This window comes from Geotrypetes seraphini, chromosome 2, assembly GCF_902459505.1.
Source record: "Geotrypetes seraphini chromosome 2, aGeoSer1.1, whole genome shotgun sequence".
Taxonomy (NCBI): domain Eukaryota; kingdom Metazoa; phylum Chordata; class Amphibia; order Gymnophiona; family Dermophiidae; genus Geotrypetes; species Geotrypetes seraphini.
The window spans coordinates 11,368,767-11,389,329 of NC_047085.1; the positions used below are offsets into that span (position 1 = coordinate 11,368,767).

The 20,563-nt window shown below is 39.9% G+C and overlaps 1 protein-coding gene across 4 annotated transcripts in view; it reads right to left on the bottom strand.

Moving 5' to 3' along the window:
- SHARPIN (SHANK associated RH domain interactor) overlaps positions 1-20,563 on the bottom strand; it is a 172,401-nt gene that overhangs the window by 12,717 nt on the left and 139,121 nt on the right. For all 4 annotated transcript variants that reach the window (XM_033929960.1, XM_033929961.1, XM_033929959.1 and 1 more), the window contains 2 exons: positions 16,025-16,204; positions 1,313-1,411 (listed from right to left, as the gene is read on the bottom strand). In XM_033929960.1, coding sequence (XP_033785851.1) covers positions 1,313-1,411; positions 16,025-16,204 — 279 coding nt within the window. The remainder of the gene's footprint in view (positions 1-1,312; positions 1,412-16,024; positions 16,205-20,563) is intronic.

The window sequence follows — 20,563 nt, forward strand, 5'->3', positions numbered from 1 at the left end:
CTCAAATAGGATCTTGAATTTCGCTTCAGGTCTTCTGAACAATCTTAAAAACCATGTTATGTCCACGTTTTTAAACAATAATTTTTAAGGACCATAATGTTATCCCTTTTGTAAACCAAGTTGAACTCTATTTTTTAGATTAGATTAGCCTTACTCACTGTGACCTGTGCTGGCAACGTGCTGCAGCCAGACACAGAGAAGAAATCACTGTCTCAAACAGAACAACCTTCCAGCACTGAAGGCTGCCAGTCTGACCAGTGTCTGACTGAGCCGCCAACCCCTGCGAACCACGAACATGTAAAAAAAGAAAAAAGGGGGAGGGAGGAGAAACATAGCTGGCACCCTGTGAGACCCCGCTGAACCCCCTACAGATGCCTAACAGCCTGCACTCAAACCCCTGCAATGCAGTAGGTAAGCAATGCTATCAGGGGACTGCCCTGTGCTCCAAAAAGGCTTCTGCAGGCTGGCTAACACGTACCACAAGGGATTGGCCTGTCAGTTCTCCTTCATGCAGGCAGAGCTGGACCCTCGACTAGCACCAAAAGATGATGAAGATACGTGAAAGAAACAACCAAAAATAAAGAAATAAGCAGAGCCGATCAGAAACACTCCTTGCAGAAAGGAAAAACTGTAGGGGGCAGCAGAGCCCTCTGTGAAGTAGGAGAGCCTTAGAAAAAAAAAATCCAGAGTGGATTCCTTCTGCTAGGCTTGTGAGCACTGGGATATAACCCACTCATCCAGAATGACACACCTATTGCACTAGAAATAAACTTGGAAACTTGGTTGGATACATTTGCATACAAATCTCTCTTGAACGTTCATTAGGGATATCCTGAAAACATGTCTGCTCCCAGCCATTAAGGACTGAACTTGGATAAGCCTGGATTAAAATATTTGACTGGATGTTCCATGAGAGATCAGGCTTGCTCGTTCATTAGCATGAGGCCAATCACTGTTTAAGGCAGTGGTCTCAAACTCGTAGCCTGGGGGCCACATGCAGCCCGCCAGGTCCTATTTTGAGGCCCTGGGTATGTTTATCATAATCACAAAAGTAAAATAAAACAGTTTCTTGATCTTATGTCTCTTTAGCTATAAATGACAATATTATTATTAAGATTTAGCCAAAAGGAAAGATTTATAAACTAGAAAGAGTTTGACCTCATGCAAAATTGACATTTTTAAAAATAAGACATTAACTATTTTTTCTGCGGCCCTCCAAAATGTGGCCCTGCAAAGGGTTTGCGTTTGAGACCAGTGGTTTAAGGCAACCTGCTTTAAACAATACCTAGGAAAGTCTTCATGCATCTCTTACCTTCAACATGTCATTGGTTTGCCGGGCAGCAGCATCATTCTGAGCTCGCACTTGCAAGTCGTCCTGATACTGACGGCAGTTCATTCCCTCATGGATTGCCTGTAAGAAACAAGATCAAATGCACCCGTTTTGAGGCAGAAAAGAAGGAGGAGGCAAAATATGAGTCAAACAGGCGGGTGAATACTAATATTTCCTATTCAACTGGAGGTTGAAAGGGAATAAAAATGGGCATATAAATTGGCACTTTATATCTAATACTCAGTGTTTCAGCTGTCTCATTTTTATCATTTTATATTTTTTAATTCATCATTTTTACTGCACATATGAAATATCAAATGCACTTAAAACCATAAAGGAGCACAGGTTTTCTTCTGTTCTTCCTCCCCCAAGCTTCAAACCACCAAAGTTGTTTCCAGCGCTCAAAGCAATGCCAAATAACGGCCATACAAAACATATCAATCTACCCTGGGCTGCGGCAATCGCCACGAAGTGGCCAACACCAGTCGAGCAGAAGGGAGCAGCAATTCATACAATGTCACCTCTGCCTCCTGTTGCCATGTAAATTTAACCTGGGGCACATTCAGACACCCTGTATGGGATGAGTTTAAACAGCTTTACAATAAGTATGTCCACGTTCGCCAGTGATTATGAAATCAGCTCCACCAAAATGTCAATTAACAGGAGGTCATATTATTATTACTCCTATTCTCCCAAATCCCTCGGTAGCCAATTACAGACCCATTGCGTCCATTCCATTTTTTGTAAAAATTATGGAAGGTCTGGTATATAAACAGCTGTTGAATTATTTGGCTCATTTCTCCATTCTTCATAAATCACAATCGGGTTTCAGGCCACTGTATAGTACAGAGACAGTTTTAGCCTCAATTTTGGATTTTTTTTTTTTTTTTTTTTGTAAATCTTTATTGATTTTCAAACTAAAACAGTGCAATACAAACAAAAGAACAATAATTACTACATACATTGCACTATTAACTGTACAGGTAACATATATATCATTCAAAATTCTCCCATTTTTCCTATTTTTATTAGTAACATAACATAGGACATAATATGTAATGATAAAATTAAATTACCCAAGTGTAACCATCAAGATTTATTTCCCTCCCTCCAACCCCCCGCCCTGGATGTGTAAAGGTAAATGAGATAAAGAAAAGATAAATAAACATTATTATAAATTCACACTTTCTTAAATGCACTACTAAATTCCCCACACTCTGCATTCATTCTTTCATATCTGTACGTAATACACACATTCACCCACCAAAAAGTGTAACTTAGTCTGTCATGGTTTTTCCCAGTTACTTGTGATCAATTGGATAGCTATACCTGACGACTCTTATATTTGTCTAAAGTGGGTTTAACATGTAGTATCATTCCACATATTATGGCGTCATATGTTAGTGGCACATTTGATTCAAGAACAAGATTTATTTGTCCCCAAATTGACTTCCAAAATATAAACATCAAAGAACAAAAATATAACAGATGATCCAAAGTCCCTACATTAATATGACAATGCCAGCATCTATTAAACTTAGAGTTATCTATTTTATTTAAACGAACTGGGGTCCAGAAAATCCTATGCAATAAAAATAATCATGTTTGTCTCATAGATGCTGACGCTGTGCATTTCAATCTCCCAAGTCCAAATTCGTGGCCAACGAGACACAGAAATATACTGTTTTATCTCGATACTCCAAAGGTCTCTAAGACAATTTTGGATAATCTTTGAAATTTCTTCAGTAAGGGTACTAGTGTACTAATACTGCAATTGAATTTGAGTAATGCTTTTGATCTAGTCGACCATAAAAAAGACTATTGGAGTGTTTGGATGCTATTGGAGTACATGGTAAGGTCCTTAAATGGTTTGAAGGTCTAATGTCTTGTACATATCAAGTAAAACTGAATAATGAACTCTCTCACAGCTGGAGTAACCCTTGTGGTGTTCCCTAGGGCTTACCACTGTCCCCTTTTCTATTTAATGTCTATTTAGCATCTCTAGGAGATAGATTGTCCAACTTTAAGATTAAACTATTCAGTTATGCAGATGACATTACGATTTTGGTTCCTATCTTTACCTCTTTCTCCCAGATTAACCGAATGGTGTCTGACATTTTGACGGCCATTAAATTATGGATAGTAGAATTTAATTTAAAACTCAATACTGAGAAGACTAAATTTTTCTACGCTTCACCAAATTTGAAGGAAGATGTTTCATCAATTATCTTAAATGCTAAAACCTATATAGTTTCAAGTTTTTTATTTTTGATATACCCTTTATCACACAGGTATCTAAACGGTTTACAATAAAATGTAATATAAAATTTAAAAAAGAAATAAAAACTTATCTAAACTAAAAAAGGGGAAACATTTACGCATGGACATACATGATACATTAGGAGAGGATAGGAAGGAGAGATTAATAAATACATCGAGATAAAAATAAAAAAGGAAAATGGGAAAGGGAGGTACAATTTGGCTGGGGAGGTCACTTCTAAAAAAAGTGTTTTGGTTGCCTTAAAAATGTCTGCAGAGAATAATCAGATTTCAAAGTAAAAGCATCTTTAAAGAGGAACGTTTTAGGATTTGAATTTATCTAAAGAGTTTTCTAGACAAAGGTCAATGGGAAGAGCATTCCACAGTGTGGGAGCTGTGACAGAGAAGATGGATTTGCATGTAGTGTCATAAAAGAGTTCTCTTATTGGAGGAATGGTGAGCAGTCCTAAAAGTTTATCAATGAAGGCTGGTTGATGTGTGTTCATTTTTCCATCAAGATTGTTGGTGTGATTTTGGATCGGATCCCAACAATGAAAAACCAGGTTGACTCTAGGGTACGTAAGGGTTTCCACACATTGTGGAAATTGAGAACCATAAGAGCTTATTTTGACAAACTCATTTCGATTGTTAGTGCAAGCTCTGGTTTTGAGTCAACTTGACTACTGTAAAATCGTGCATCTTGCTGGATCCCAAAAAAACCTACAGAGACTGCGCATTATTCAGAATGCAGCGGTTCGCTTGATTTACAATCTGAAGTATGATCATATTACACCTTATTATCGTCAATGGCATTGGTTGCCGATTGAAGTGCGGATTAAGTTCCAGTTTGGTTGCTTCTGCTTTAAGGTATTAGCAGGTTTAATTCCAGAATATCTCTTGGAATCATTTGCATTCAATAACTCTAAACATTCCAGGAAATCACATGCACTATTCTCTTTTCCATCTGCCAAGGGTTGTAAATTTTAAAAGATTTCAACTCATAGATGCTGACTTTGTAGATCTTAATCTCCAGGACCAAAATCGTGGCCATTGAGATTCAGAAATTGTCTGACCAATCTCAATACTCCAAATATCTCTAAGTTCAGTTTTCTTTTTTTTGTTTAAAAATCCATTTAACAATTTATACCATTTTGCGGCTTGGTGACCCAAAAAATCCGCCTGGAAACATAGAACCTGCAGACTATATTGAGTATTAAGAGCTTTCCTGCCTGAATAGCTTGCTTCAATTGCAACCATTTAAAATATTGTGTTTTATTTAATCCAAATTTATGTTGCAATTGTGAAAAACTAAGCATTGCTCCTTCTGAAATAACATCATTCAATGTTCGTATACCTGCAATTATCCATTGTTTCCAGACGATTTTGTATCTGCCAATCTTGATCCTGGAGTTTACCCAAATTGATTGATTTAATGACTTGGTTGTTTTTGTTACAAAGAACTTTATGGACCCCTACGCGTTTACAAAAAATAGATAGTACTAGATCTAATAGATGCTGGCATTGCAGAGTAGAAGTCGGGACATTAGATCATTTAATTTTTTTTTGTCCCTGTATAAATGCATTTTGGAAACTAATTTGGCCCCAAATTAATGAACTACTAGAAAATCATGTAGGACTCTCATATGATACTATACTATTTGGCACAGCAATGAGAACTCAGAGTCCGATTTCAGCAAACAATAACAAACTATTATTGATATTGACAGGGGTCGCCATGCAACAAATAACTCAAAATTGGAAGGATTATACCAAATTAAACTATACATTTTGGTGGAATTCAGTCTGTCATATATACAAAATGGAAAAAACAATAGCATTACAACAGGGAAATATTCATAATTTTAAGAAAATTTGGGAACCATTGACACGATATTCCAATGATCAGGTTTCATAGCACATTAGTAATGGATATATTAGATTGGGGAAGGGTGGGAATGTATATTATATGGATTTAAGAAATGAAGAAAGGGGAGGGTTATATTTTATGTGATAAGATGAATTACTTGTAATCACAATTTTTCATGTATTAATTGAAGTTTATGTAAAATTAATTTATTGTAAGAATGAAAAATTTATAAATAAAATATTTAAAAAAAAAAAAGATTTCAACGTCTGCTATCCTGGAATAAGGATTTGACTTTCTTAATTATTTCAACTGACTCTCATCTTCAAGTTTGACATGTCTTAAAAACAAATCTTTTTACTGAAATTTTTGAAAATTAGGCATGCTCTGCCTTTCTTCTCATCTTTTGTATACATAATCTTTTGATGAACCGCATAGAACTTAGCGGTATTTGTGGTATAAAAGGGAGTTTTATGTTATGTTATGGACAGGAGCCCAAAACTGCCCAACATAGACCAACCCTTTATGCGCCCATCTCGCAAACACAGTCCCATCTCTTCCTGGGCCAAAGTCTTTATTAAAAAGCAGCGGAGTATACCGGGTTCAACCCTCCAATAAATTCATCCTAATCACACACCAAACCCGCAGGGTCGTTCGCATAGGAGCCAACTTCCCCTACCGAGAATCCCCCATTCAGACCCAAGGGAGGTGAAGCAGATCATCACAACCCATACTTGCTTGTTCAATAGCGACCCACGGTTTACACTCTTGAGCCTGCCATTCCAACAGCGCTTGCAACTGGGCAGCTTGGTAATACCAGTGCAAATGGAGAACCACCAGCCCCCCCCCCCACTTCTGAGTACTAAGATACAAGGTCCATCTAGGTCAGTGGTCTCGAACTCACGGCCCGGGGGCCACATGCGACCCGCCAGGTACTATTTTGAGGCCCTTGGTATGTTTATCATAATCACAAAAGTAAAATAAAACAGTTTCTTGATCATATGTCTCTTTAGCTATAAATTACAATATTATTATTAAGACTTAATTACGACTTAGCCAAAAGGAAAGATTTATAAACTATAAAGAGTTTTACTTCATGCAAAATTGTCATTTCTTTAATAAGACATTAACTATTTTTTCTGAGGCCCTCCAAGTACCTACAAATTCAAAATGTGGCCCTCCAAAGGGTTTGAGTTTGAGACGAACTGATCTAGGTGATTCTAGGCAGTTCCCCCACTCCCAAACAAAATGCCAAATCATCTTCTGCACCCTACTGAATGCCTTCTTATCCACCCAAATGGGGAGAGCCTGGTAAAGAAACAAAAAAATGGGGTAAAATCATCATCTTAACAATTGCTATCCTACCTAGCCATGAAAAGCAAAGGCCCTGCCATCTATTCAGGTCCCTCTGCACCCACCAAATAACAGGAGAATTAAGGTCAAATAAAGAGGTTCTCACAAGGGGGGCCCTAGATAAATGCCGTACGTATCCAACAAAATGGAAAACAGCGGCACAAAATCTCCACTCGATCAGGTAGAATATGCATTTTATGCACCTCAGACTGATGCATATTTATTTGGAAATCCGACAACTGCCCATACCTGGGCAACTCCTCCACCACCCATGCCAGAGATTGTTCCAGAGTAGTCAAAGTAAAAAGAATATCTTCTGCAAATAGGCTCATCTTGTATAATTGCCCCTGAACCTCCACACCCTTAATGTCCACATTATCCCTAATTTGAGCCAACGGTTCAAGGGTCAACGCAAACAAAACTGGAGATAAGGGGCACCCCTTTTTTTTTTGTTTTAAGTTTTTTATTGATTTTTTCACATATCAACAAGTGTTATAAATTTTTCATACATTTATCTTAACAATACACTTGATATCTCTATAATGTATTTTTTATAAACCATATTTTATATTATTTTTCTTATGAATTTATATAACATATATATTGTAATGATTTTATCAATTATTATTTAATTATGAACCCTTTTCCCTCCCTTTATCACATTAATTTCTCATAAGACTATCATTCATTCATTATGATATATTTTTTATAATGTATAATAAAGAGAGTAAATTATTTACCCCTTCCCTCCCTCCCTTCTTTAACCATTATCTTATTATGGGAAAAAATTAAAATCAGTCATTGCAAAAATCTGTTAATGGTCCCCAAATCTTCTTGAACTTATCCATATATCCTTTTTGTGTTGCAAATGTACGCTCCATCTTATATATATGGCAAACTGAGTTCCACCAAAAATTATAGTTCAATCTGTCATAATTTTTCCAATTATGTGTAATTTGCTGTACTGCTACTCCAGTCAATATAAATAAAAGTTTATTGTTATTTGATGAAATTTGACTTCGAGCTCTCATTGCAGTACCAAACAAAATCGTATCATATGTCAAGGCTACCGGATTTTCTAACATCCTATTAATTTGAGGCCAAATTGATTTCCAAAATATTAATATGAATGGACAATAAAATAAAAGATGATCTAATGTCCCTGCTTCTAGATGACAATGCCAGCATCTATTAGACTTAGAGCTATCAATTCTATGTAAACGTGTAGGGGTCCATAAAGCTCTATGTAAAATAAAAAACCAAGTTTGTCTCATAGAAGCTGACAATGTACACCTTAATCTCCAAGACCAAAGTCGTGGCCATTGAGATGCATTAATCTGATGCTAAATCTCAATGCTCCAAATATCTCTAAGACCATTTTTTTTCTTTTTATGTACGAATCCAGATATTAATTTATATCACATTGCGGCCTGGTGACCCATGGAATCTATCTGAAAACATAAGAATTCCATACTATGATAGTTATTAAGATTTTTCCATTCAGGGAACCCTACCTGAATGGCCTGCTTCAATTGCATCCATCTGAAATATTGTGATTTATTCAAACCGAATTTATTTTGCAATTGTGAAAATTCAAGCAGTTTACCTTTATTTATTACATCTTCTAAAATCCGAATTCCAGCAATCATCCAATGTTTCCAGATAATTTTAAAACCGCCAATTTTGATCTTTGGATTGAGCCATATTGTTTGAGTCGTTGATTTAGTTATTGGAATAGGAGTTAGATTACTTATATATCTTATAGTTTTCCAAGTATCAACAAATATTTTGTGATCCTTATATAACCTTGGCATTTGAATACTGATAACATGACTCAGACGTAAAGGAAACATTAATCTCCATTCTAACCAGAACCAATCTGGTATATTTTCAATGGGCTCTGGGAGGATCCAATACATACCCTGACACATAATATAGGCTTGATGGTACCTATAAAAATTTGGAAAATTTACCCCTCCCTCCACAATTGGTCTTTGTAAAGATACTAGAGCAATTCTGGGGTTTTTTCCAAGCCAAATAAATTTTGTTAACATCTTATCCAATTTTTTGTAAAATGACCCCTGAAAAAAAATTGGTATCATACCCATTTGGTAACAAACTACTGGTAATATCATCATTTTTACAGTTTGTATTCTCCCCCACCAAGATATGCATAAAGGATTCCATTGTTCACACATTTCTGACACTTTTTGTAATAAATTTTTTTCATTAATTTTCATAGTCTCATCCACAGTTTTTGTAATCCAAATTCCTAAGTATTTTAATCCTTCTTCTTTCCAAATAAAAGAAAATGAGTCAAATAAACTTTTTGTACAATGTACATTGAGTGGAAGCACTTCTGATTTATTCCAGTTTATTTTATAACCTGAAAATTTTCCAAATTTTTCAATTAATTCAAGCAAATTTGGAATAGTTGTTTCCGGATTTCTCAAATAAAGTAAAATATCATCCGCATATGCTGATAACTTATATTCTCTATCTGAATGCGGAATACCCTGTATCTCCCTTACCTGTTCTATAGCTAATAATAAGGGTTCTAAAACGATATCAAAAAGCAAAGGAGATAGTGGGCATCCTTGTCTAACCCCCCTTTGTAGAATAAATCTTTCTGAAAAATTGTTATTGATATATAATCTAGCAGCAGGGGAGCTATACAATGCTTTTATTATTTGTATAAATCCGGATCCTATTCCAAACCATTCCATTGCCTGAAACATGAAGATCCATTCCACTCTATCAAAAGCTTTTTCAGCATCTAATGAAATAGAGAATGCTGGGTCATTAATGGATTTTGTCAAATATAACATGTGATGTGCCAGTCTAGTATTATGAGATGAGTGTCTTTGAGCAACGAAACCTGTCTGATGCATATCTATAATGAAAGGGAGAGCTTTAGCCAATCTTAATGCTAATGCCTTAGTTAAAATTTTTCCATCCACATTTATTAAAGAAATTGGTCTATAATTTGAAACCAAAGTGGGATCTTTATTTGGCTTAGGTAAAACTATAGTTATTGATTCAGCCATAGTACCTGTAATACAACCTTTATTTAGTTGTGTCTGATACAAGTTTAATAAATAGGGCATTATAATGTTTTGAAATGATTTATAAAACTCCACTGTATAACCATCTCTACCTGGAGCGGATCCAACCCTAAGGGATTTCAAAGCTGTATCTAATTCTTTTAAGGATATTGGTTCTTCTAAACTTCGTTTTATATGTTCAGGAATTTTTGGTCCTTTTATTAACTTTAAAAAATCTAAACCATCCTTTTCCTTTTTCGAATAAGGCTCAGAAGAATACAAATCTTTATAATATTTTAAAAATTGTTTTATAATGGGATCAATTTGAGATAAAATTTCACCATTCTCATTTTGAATAGCAATTATTTTTGTTTTTCTTTTTTTCGCTTTAAGATAATTTGCTAGCATTCTTCCTGCCTTATTCGAATTTCCATAATACAAAGCTTGCTGTACAAATAAATCTTTTCTAATAATTTTTGAAGAAATTTCATTATATTTACCTTTAGCTTTTAAAAGTTCTTGTTGTGTCAAATAATCCCATTTTTCAATTAATTTTGATTCTAGAGACTTCACCACTTTTTCCAATTCTGTAAATTGTTTTTTTTCTTTTTTTATTTGCAATGCTGAATAAGAAATAATTTGTCCTCTAATATATGCTTTAAAAGCATCCCACAAAGTCTCTATTGAAATTTCTTCTGTATCATTAATTTGAAAATAATCTTTTATTTTTTCTAAAAGATTTTCATAAAAATCAGTATCTGTGAGCAATGTATTATTTAATCTCCATATAGGTCTATTTCCATTCTGATCTATTATTTTAATTTCAATCCACACTCCGGCATGATCAGATAGTATAATTGGATCAATGACAGCCTGTGTGACTTGATTTACTAATTGATTAGAAACAAAAATGTAATCTATTCTAGAAAAAGAATTATGAACCTGTGAGCAAAACGAAAATTCCCGACCATCAAAATGAAGAATACGCCAAATATCTTTTAAATCACAAGATTGTACCAAATTATCAAGGCCTAATGATTTTATAAATCTTCTCGGACTTTTATCCATCAGTGGATCCATAACAGCATTGAAATCCCCTGCTACTACTAGATTTGAAGTAGCAAGTGGAAGAATTAATTGTTGCAGAGTTTTAAAAAATTCATTCTGGTTCGAATTAGGGGCATATATATTGAAGAGCGTCATGGTGGTATTTCCCATGTCCATTTCCACATATATCCATCTTCCAAGAGGATCAGCTGCCTTAAATTTAAATGAAGCAGAACATTTTTTATTTATTAATATAGCAACACCAGCTTTTTTTCCTATTGCTGAAGAAAAGTAACATTGTTTGACCCAATCACCTTTTAGCTTTATAGATTCGTTATTTGAAAGATGGGTCTCTTGTATGCAGCATATATCAGCGTTCTGTCTTTTTAAAAATAATAATGCTTTTTTTCTTTTAATCGGGTGATTGAGACCATTAACGTTTAAAGATAATTTCTTAAGGCCCATTATGCATTAATATAATTTGTAATGTAACATCCCAATCTTCAATATTTTTTTAAATCTTTTTTTTCCCACATATAAGATAAAATAAAGAATTACCTATTGTACACAGACCCTTGAAATTTAATACCCCCCTATTTCCTCCCTCCCCACCCCATACATATACGAATACTTGGAAACGCAAAATTAGATCAGGTTTAACATCACTCCTTACAAGCTATAAAATACTTTAATATCACAAGCTCCATAGTAATAATATAAATACTACTATTAAAATTCAACAATTTATATATCTTTGTTTTCTTATTTATATAAATACTTTTATTTATTTATCCAAATTTTGTTATGTTCAGCTAAATTAAATATATATAAGATATTTTGAATTTATAAAAAGGATAAGATTATTAGAATACTTTAAGCAAACATTTTATCTTTTATAACTTCAATCATTCATCTCATTCATTATAATTTCTATTCTATGAGATACATCCATCTAAAATTAAAGGGTAAAAATTGTGAAAAAAAAAAAATAATAAAATTAAAATCTATCATAACCCATTCTCTTACTCATTCTTATTCCTATTTTAATAGGTCAATTGAAAACTTTAATGATTCCTATCCATAAACCTTTTTCTCTATATCCGGTAAAGAACTGTATCTTATAGAGAATGGATTCAGCTTATATCTGAATCATAAAACATATTCTTACTATGAAGTTATTATTATTTTCTTTGTAAATACAGTTTATTTCATTCTATATTTTATATCTAATATTAAATATATTTTCATTCCGTATAGTTCCGTTGGTATGAATGCCTTTTTTTTTTTTCCTTCAAGTTTCCTCTTCTTCCTCCGTAGACGTGATGACGTGAAAACAACCTTTTTTTTTTTTTTTTCTTTTTTCATTTCCGGTGTAGTTCATTGGTTGAATAGAGATTTCCTGTAAATGCATGCTTCTTCGTGTTTTTGTTCGGCAGTGTCATAGCAACCATCATACCTCGGGTATTTCTGTGTCTCTGAGGGACTATATGGCAGGGAGACATTCACCTCGCAATCCTCTCAGTCTATTTGAAATCCGACTCAATCCTCCAACTCCCTGAGTCGTGCAGCGACACACAGCATGAAGTCAACATTCCGCCCCTCCCCCATGTCAGCCACTCATCCATGCTCTCACCGAGCCAAGTTCCGTGCTCGTGTCATCGATCTTTCTCTTTTTTAAAAGTAAGTTGGAAGATTCTATATATTCGAATCAGTTAATTCAAACTGGTTTTTTTCAAAGTCTATTTTCAGTAACGATTTAAAATAATATGAAATATAAACACATTCATTTGAAAAAAAAAAAAATATCAATCTTGATAAACTTACTCAGCGTTTTATTTAAGAAGTCATTGGTTGTTCACATTGTTCTATATATTCTGCTAATTTCTTGTAATCTGTGAAGTTTTGTGTTTTATTTCCCAAAGTTACTTTCATAATCGCTGGATATAGAAGTCCATATCTTGCTCCTAGTGCTCTTAATTGAGGTCTTAAATCCAGTAGTTGTTTTCTTTTTAAGGCAGTTTCTCTGGCAAAATCCGGTACAATGTGTATACGTGCATCTTGACATCGTAAATTTTTATTTTCTTTAGCCAGTTGACATATTTCAGCAACATGTTGGTATCTTAATAGTTTAAATATTAAAGTTCTTGGACCTTTTTGTAATGTTGTTTTTTGTCCTGGTATTCTGTGTGCTCTTTCAATTTCGAGAGGCACTTTGGATTTAAGAGGCAGGATTTTTGGAAGAAATTGTTCCAGGAAAGTGATGGGATCATTTTTTTCCACTCCTTCAGGCATCCCTATAATTCTTAAATTATTTCTTTTTTCCCTATCTAAACAATCTTCCAAGTCTCTCTTCATTATTTCCATTTCTTTCCAAGCTTTTTTATTTTGCATGACTTCAGTAGGTACCTCTTCCGATTTTTCTTCTAAGTGAGTTATTTTGTTATCTATTAGGTCCACTCTTTTTGTAAGCATGGCTACGTCGTCAATTGCCTTTTGAAGTTGTTTTTTGATTTCTAAAACGATATCTTTGATCTGTCTTATTTCCACCATCATGTCTGTTTCTCCTTCTGAAGGCAGCAGAACCTTTGAAGGTGTCCCTGGTTCAGGCTTTGATCTTTTATTACTGCTTGTTCCTGATCCTCCGGCTCCTGTATCGTTTTTATTTTGTTTGCCCGATGCCATTTCTTCTTATCCACCGTTTTTTTCAGTGAAAAAATCAATTTTGGAGCTTTTAAATTTGAAATATTAGCTTGTCTGGCATGGAGCACAGCTATTACCCGACCATTTGCTTGCGTGTCCAAGCCACGCCCCATATAAGGGGCACCCCTGTCGCATACCCTGAAAAAGCTGAAAGAAAGTGGAGTAGCTGCCATTTAACTTGATACAGCTCAACAGACCATTATATAACACCTGAATCCAAATTCAACAATCAAAGTCCTAGCCCAAACCGTGCCAGGTATTTCAAGGACACCCGATTGAAGGCCTTCTCAGCATCTACGGAAAGCATCAACATATCCTGCCCCTTTTTCAATGCTCATTCTTATAAATTAACCACTTGCCGAATGTTATCTCCTACCTGACGACCCATGATGAACCCTGATTGGATCAGGATGAATAAGCTTAGGAACCAAGCTCTTTAGCCAACTAACCAGAATCCATGCAAAAAGTTTAGTATCTACCCCCAAAAAAGATATGGGCCAATAGGACGCACAAGAAAAAGGATCCTTACCCACCTTATGCAAACTGTAATTCTTGCCAGCCGCTTAAAATAGGGAAGCTGCGCACCCTCTCCCAAAGAGTTAAACAACTGTAACAATGATGGGAGCAATGACTCTTGAAATAGCTTATAGAACTTTGCCTAAAGCCATCCAAACCATGTTCATTGTTCCAAGGGCTTGTCTAGCTTCTATCAGAGTAATAGGCTGATCCAAAAGCAAAGCATCAGAGACATAAGATCCCAAATGTAGAATCTAAGGAAAAGTCCTAACCAGGATTCAGGTTTCGGCAACTAACGTCACCTTCCTCAGGGGACAACAAATGAACTAAAATCGAATAGAACAATCTTTCAAGATCAATGTCTTGTGTTGGTATATTAATGTGGTTTCAATAAATGTAACTGGTGGTGTTCTTCAACCGTCAGTCCGCAGAAATTTCCTGCTGGACCAGCGAGATCAGAGGGATCCGATGAGCTCCAAAGTTTTGCTTCCTAGTCTCTGACAGTGGCTTCCTCCCAGCAGCTCTCAGTACTTGCCTACAGCAGTGATTCACTTAGGCAGCCTTGGGGCATTTGCTGAGTCACGGCCTGCCTCTGATGATGCAACTTCCTCAGAGGCGGGCACGACCCATCAAAGGACCCAAGGCTGCCTAATTGAATCATTGCGCTGATGCTATTGGCACTGCTGCAGACAAGTACTGAGAACTGCTGGGAGGGAGGGAGAAGGAGAGATGCTGCTGGGAGGGGAGGAAGGAAAGGGAAGGGAAGAGAATTACTGTTGGATAGGGGAAGGGAGAAGGGGTACTGTTAGACAGGGGAGGAGGAAAAAAGGAAGGAAACAGCTGGCAGAGAGATTAGAGGCGGGGAAGGGGTCAGGGTGGATTGGAGAGATCAGATGAGGGAAAGGGGAGAGACAGAGGAATGAAAGATTGATGCTGGGAAGGGGGTCAGCAGAGAAATAAGGAGAGAGGGAGAAAGATGCTAGATCTGGTGTAGGAGAGATAAAAATGAAGAGAGCAGTGAAGCTGGAATGAATGATGTAAAAAGGAGAGAGAGGGCGCAGGCTGGATGGAAAGGGGAGAGGGGCATTGTAAGAAGACAGATACCATATGGAAGGGGGAGAGGGCAGACTGGATAGAAGGGACAAATGCTGGACTTAAGAGACAGAGAGGGCAGATGCTGGAAGGAAGAGAGTGAAAAGAAGATGAAAGCAGAAACTAGAGACAACAAAAGGCAGAAAAAATAATAATTTTATTTCTATTTTGTGATTAGAATATATCCGATTTGAAATATGTATCTTGCTAGAGCTGATGATAGACATAACTGGGGACTGCAAATCCAGGCAGTGCTTCTTTAGCTTCCAGCTGGCTTAGGGCTCTCTCTGACCAGGGGGCAGTTGCATTCCCCTAACACTATTCCTGTCATGTGTGACTGTGATATTCTGTTAGCATGATATTTCTGTATAGCATTCTGTAATACTTTGGCTTATTCAGTTTTCTTGATAGTAAAGGGGATATATGTGAAGGGGAGTCAGGAGTTTTGTTGATCCTTGCTCTGTATTATTTGTATTTATAAAATGACAATTGTACAGAATATTGTTTCTTTTTATACTTAATAAAATATGTTCAATATAAAATCATAACAGGCTTGTACGGATGGGATCAGATGCGGAAACAGGTTTTTTAAAATTTCAGTCTTAGTAGTTTGCTGGTCCACAAAATAATTCTTTTATTTCCACCGGTCCATAGATATAAAAAGGTTAAAGAACACTGGTATAGACATCTCTCTTTTGTACTGATTATGCTATAAACCTGCATGCACAGTTTCTAACTGTAAAGCCATACAGAAGAAAAATATTTCAAGAATAATTGAGAGCCATATTCTGCCGAGAAAAGAGAAAAAGTGGGCATTACCTTGCAGAGCAGACAGTTAACCTTCCAGCATATGGGGCACTGGAACTCGTTGACAGAGTCTTCATAGATGCACCAGCCTCTGCAGTCCACTGTTTTGCAGTGATAACTGTTCTCACTCTGTCTCTCTGCGACCGTCAGCCCTCGCTCCAGGAACTTCTTGTATTCTTCTGCAGATACCAGCTGCAGGTCACCCAAAAAGAACAATTGGTTACCAGAAACAGCCCAATGTTAAGATGCTTTCAAATATAATCTCTGAATAAAGCTACAGATGAAAAATAATCAAAATAAACAGGGAACAGCAATTATGAAAAATGACATTTCTTTTTGTGGCCCAGGGCATTTAAAAAAATATATATAAAGGCTAGTTAGATACTTATAAGGAAAAATTTTATGTACTCTTAAAATAAGAGTCTGTAGATGAGTTAACTTTATGGACAGAATTACCGTATTTTCTCGCATATAACGCGCGTGTTATACGTGGTTTTTACATACCGCGCATACCCTTGCGCTTTATACGCGTGAGCGTGTTGTACAAATTTTTTTTTACATAGTCCCTCCCCGATGTCCGATTCACCCCCCCGCAGGACCGCTCGCACCCCCACCCCGAAGGACCGCTCGCACGCACCCGCATCCCCACGCCGAAGGACTGCTCGCACCCCCACAGCCTCCCGACCCCCCCCCCATCATGTAGAAGCTCTTACCGGTGTCCTGCTGCTTCCTCTTGGCGGTCCCGACACCCGACACGATCGGGGCAAGAGGGAGCTCAAGCCCTCTTGCCCCAGCCAACCGCGGCACCCCCGACACGATCGGGGCAAGAGGGAGCTCAAGCCCTCTTGCCCCCCCGACTCCCCGACACGATCGGGGCAAAAGGGAGCCCAAGCCCTCTTGCCCCGCCGACTCCCCAACTCCCCGACAATATCGGGCCAGGAGAGAGCCCAAGTCCTCCTGGCCCTGGCGACCCCCCCCCCCCCGCTAGTTGTTCGGGCCAGGAGGGAGCCCAAACCCTCCTGGCCACGGCGACCCCCTACCCCCACCCCGCACTACATTACGGGCAGGAGGGATCCCAGGCCCTCCTGCCCTCGACACAAACCCCCCTCCCCCCAACGACCGCCCCCCCCCAAGAACCTCCGACAGCCCCCCAGTCGACCCGCGACCCTCCTGGCCGACCCCCACGCCCCCCCCCACCCCCCTTCCCCGTACCTTTCTGTAGTTGGACGGACAGACGGGAGCCAAACCCGCCTGTCCGGCAGGCAGCCAACGACGGAATGAGGCCGGATTGGCCCATCCGTCCCAAAGCTCCGCCTACTGGTGGGGCCTAAGGGGCCTGGGCCAATCAGAATAGGCCCAGGAGCCTTAGGTCCCACCTGGGGGCGGGGCCTGAGGCACATGGGCCCAACCCGTTGGGGGGAGGGGGGTTTGCGTCGAGGGCAGGAGGGCCTGGGATCCCTCCTGCCCGTAATGTAGTGCGGGGTGGGGGTAGGGGGTTGCCGTGGCCAGGAGGGTTTGGGCTCCCTCCTGGCCCGAACAACTAGCGGGGGGGGGGGGTCGCCAGGGCCAGGAGGACTTGGGCTCCCTCCTGGCCCGATATTGTCGAGGAGTTGGGGAGTCGGCGGGGCAAGAGGGCTTGGGCTCCCTTTTGCCCCGATCGTGTCGGGGAGTCGGGGGGGGCAAGAGGGCTTGAGCTCCCTCTTGCCCCGATCGTGTCGGGGAGTCGGGGGGGCAAGAGGGCTTGAGCTCCCTCTTGCCCCTATCGTGTCGGAGGTGCCACGGTTGGCTGGGGCAAGAGGGCTTGAGCTCCCTCTTGCCCCGATCGTGTCGGGGAGTCGGGGGGGAAAGAGGCCTTGAGCTCCCTCTTGCCCCGATCGTGTCGGGGGTGCCGCGGTTGGCTGGGGCAAGAGGGCTTGAGCTCCCTCTTGCCCCGATCGTGTCAGGGAGTCGGGGGGGGGGGCAAGAGGGCTTGAGCTCCCTCTTGCCCCGATCGTGTCGGGGGTGCCGCAGTTGGCTGGGGCAAGAGGGCTTGAGCTCCCTCTTGCCCCGATCGTGTCGGGGAGTCGGGACCGCCAAGAGGAAGCAGCAGGACACCGGTAGGAGCTTGTACATGATGGGGGGGGGGTCGGGAGGCTGTGGGGGTGCGAGCGGTCCTTCAGGGTGGGGGTGCGGGTGGGAGTGTGTGCGAGCGGTCCTTCGGGGTGGGGGTGCAAGCGGTCCTGTGGGAGGGGTGAATCGGACGTTGGGGGGGGCATCAGGCTTTCAGGGTGGGGACAGGACTTCAAGGGGGAGAGGAGAGTCGGGGCGGGCGAAAGGAGAGTCGGGCAGCATGCGCGGTATACGGGTGTGCGCGGTATATAAAAATTTCTGTACATAAATTTGTGTTTTTCGCGCGCTATACCCGTGTGCGCGTTTTACACGGGTGCGCGTTATCTATGTGAAAATACTGTACCTCTAAGCTTGCAAGGAGAGTGTGACGCAGTGGTTAAAGTTACAGCCTCAGCATACTGAGGTTGTGGGTTCAAACCAAAGCTGCTCCTTGTGACCCTGGGCAAGTCACTTAATCCCCCCATTGCCCCAGATACATTAGATAGATTGTGACCCCACCAGGACAGACAGGGGAAAATGCTTGTACCTGAATCAATTCATGTAAACTGTTCTGAGCTCCCATGGGAGAACGGTATAGAAAATGGAATAAATAAATAAATATATGATGCTGCTATTTCCCAAATAGCTTTATTTTTAACCCAGAGACTTGATATGTTTTCATAGTTTTTTGTTATTCCACAAATATATAAGCAAAATTTTAAGGGCCTCATTGCAACTTCCCAGGCCACTGTGCCATAGAGGTTTGGCTCTGCCAGACCTTTGCAGATGCGTCACTTACTTGGTGAGACACATAGTGGACTGGACAAAGCACTTTACTCCTACAGGGGTGGAAGTTCGAGTAGTACCACCAATGCATTTGTTATACTTAGTTGCTCATATCATTTTATCTTCAAAATACCACCCTATTTTGGGGTCAACAAGATAGTGCTAGTAGTACCTGACCATAAGACGCAACCTAGATTTAGAGGAGAAAACCAAGAAAAAAAATCATTCTGAATCAAATTTTCCCTGCCAGGCTCTGCACCCTGTCTCCCCTCTGGTGGTCTAGTGGTAGGCCAGGGCAGGCAGGACATATGAGGCATATGAGAACCCTGTAGAAGACCAACGCAGCAACCTCCAATTTACTCTGAACACTTGAGGTTAAGCACGTTGACCCACGAGTGCTTGCGGTGGTGGATGAGCCACAGGGACAGCGTTTACAAGCTCTGCTGCGAGTTGCTCAGCTCCGAGAGCTTCTTCTCCAGTGCTGCCTCGGAGAAGGCCGACACCCCTGGATAGTGGAGCGAAAAAAACAAACTGGCCAAGGACAGTCGCCGATATCCACCTCCTCCGCCACCATAACCACAAGCACGACCACGGCCAGGCAATGGTCCCAAGCACCCGCAGCCCCTATTCCCTCCAGCGCACATGCATGAGGCCTCCAAAGCGATTAAAAACAAGTACAACGGGGAGGTGTTGTGGTATTCGATCCATAAGATGCACCCTTATTTCCACCCACTTTTTGGGAGGAAAAAGTGTGTCTTATGGAGCGCAAAATATGGTAACTAGTTGCTGATAGACCATTACTAGCTATTCTTCACTAAATGTAAACAGTTACTTTACTAGTTACTACTAAAATTAACTAGGTAGTTAACAGTTACTATGTTTATTAATTATAACTATATGAACATTATGAGTACAGTGGAACCTCGGTTTGCGAGTAACCCGGTTTGCGAGTGTTTTGCAAGACGAGCAAAACACTCAGCAAACTTTTGACTCGCAAACCGAGTACTGCCCCGATAAATGAGCACTTACAGCCCAGGAAGCGCCGCTTCGGGGGATTCTTCTGCTGTCTTCCGGTCAACCTTCCACATCGGGTGCCTTACGCAGGTTGGAGGACCTCTGTCTGGGCCTGTGCGGTCGGGTGCCGTCCCGCCTGCACGTTGCGTGTGACGCTCACAGCTTCAATCATCGGCGTTGTGCGTGTAGTACGCGGCATGAGGATGGAGCGGCGTTCGGCTGCGTGGGCTCAGGTGGGGGCTCTCCAGCATACGGGGGGCATCCAACGTGGAGGGCTGGCCGGCAGATGGAGGAGGCATCCCTCTGAAGCGGCACTGTGGGGTTCTTCTTCGGATGATGGACGGAGGAGACGGCGCTGCAGCACCCGGCACCCGACAGGTACAGACCCCGGGTTCTGGAACGAATCGTCGGTGTTGCCACTATTTTCTATGGGGAATTTTGCTTTGATTAAACAAGCATTTTGGAACGGATTATGCTCGAAATCCAAGGTACCACTGTACTTTATTTTCAAATGAGTTTCTTATTGGCTCTGAGCATTAAATAAATTTAAAAATGCTCATCAGTTAAACTGTTCCTGTGTGGTGTAAGAATGTGTCCACCGATGCTGAAGAGTCTCTGCACTGGTATGTTTGATGGAAGGTTCATATTCTTCAGAACAAACAC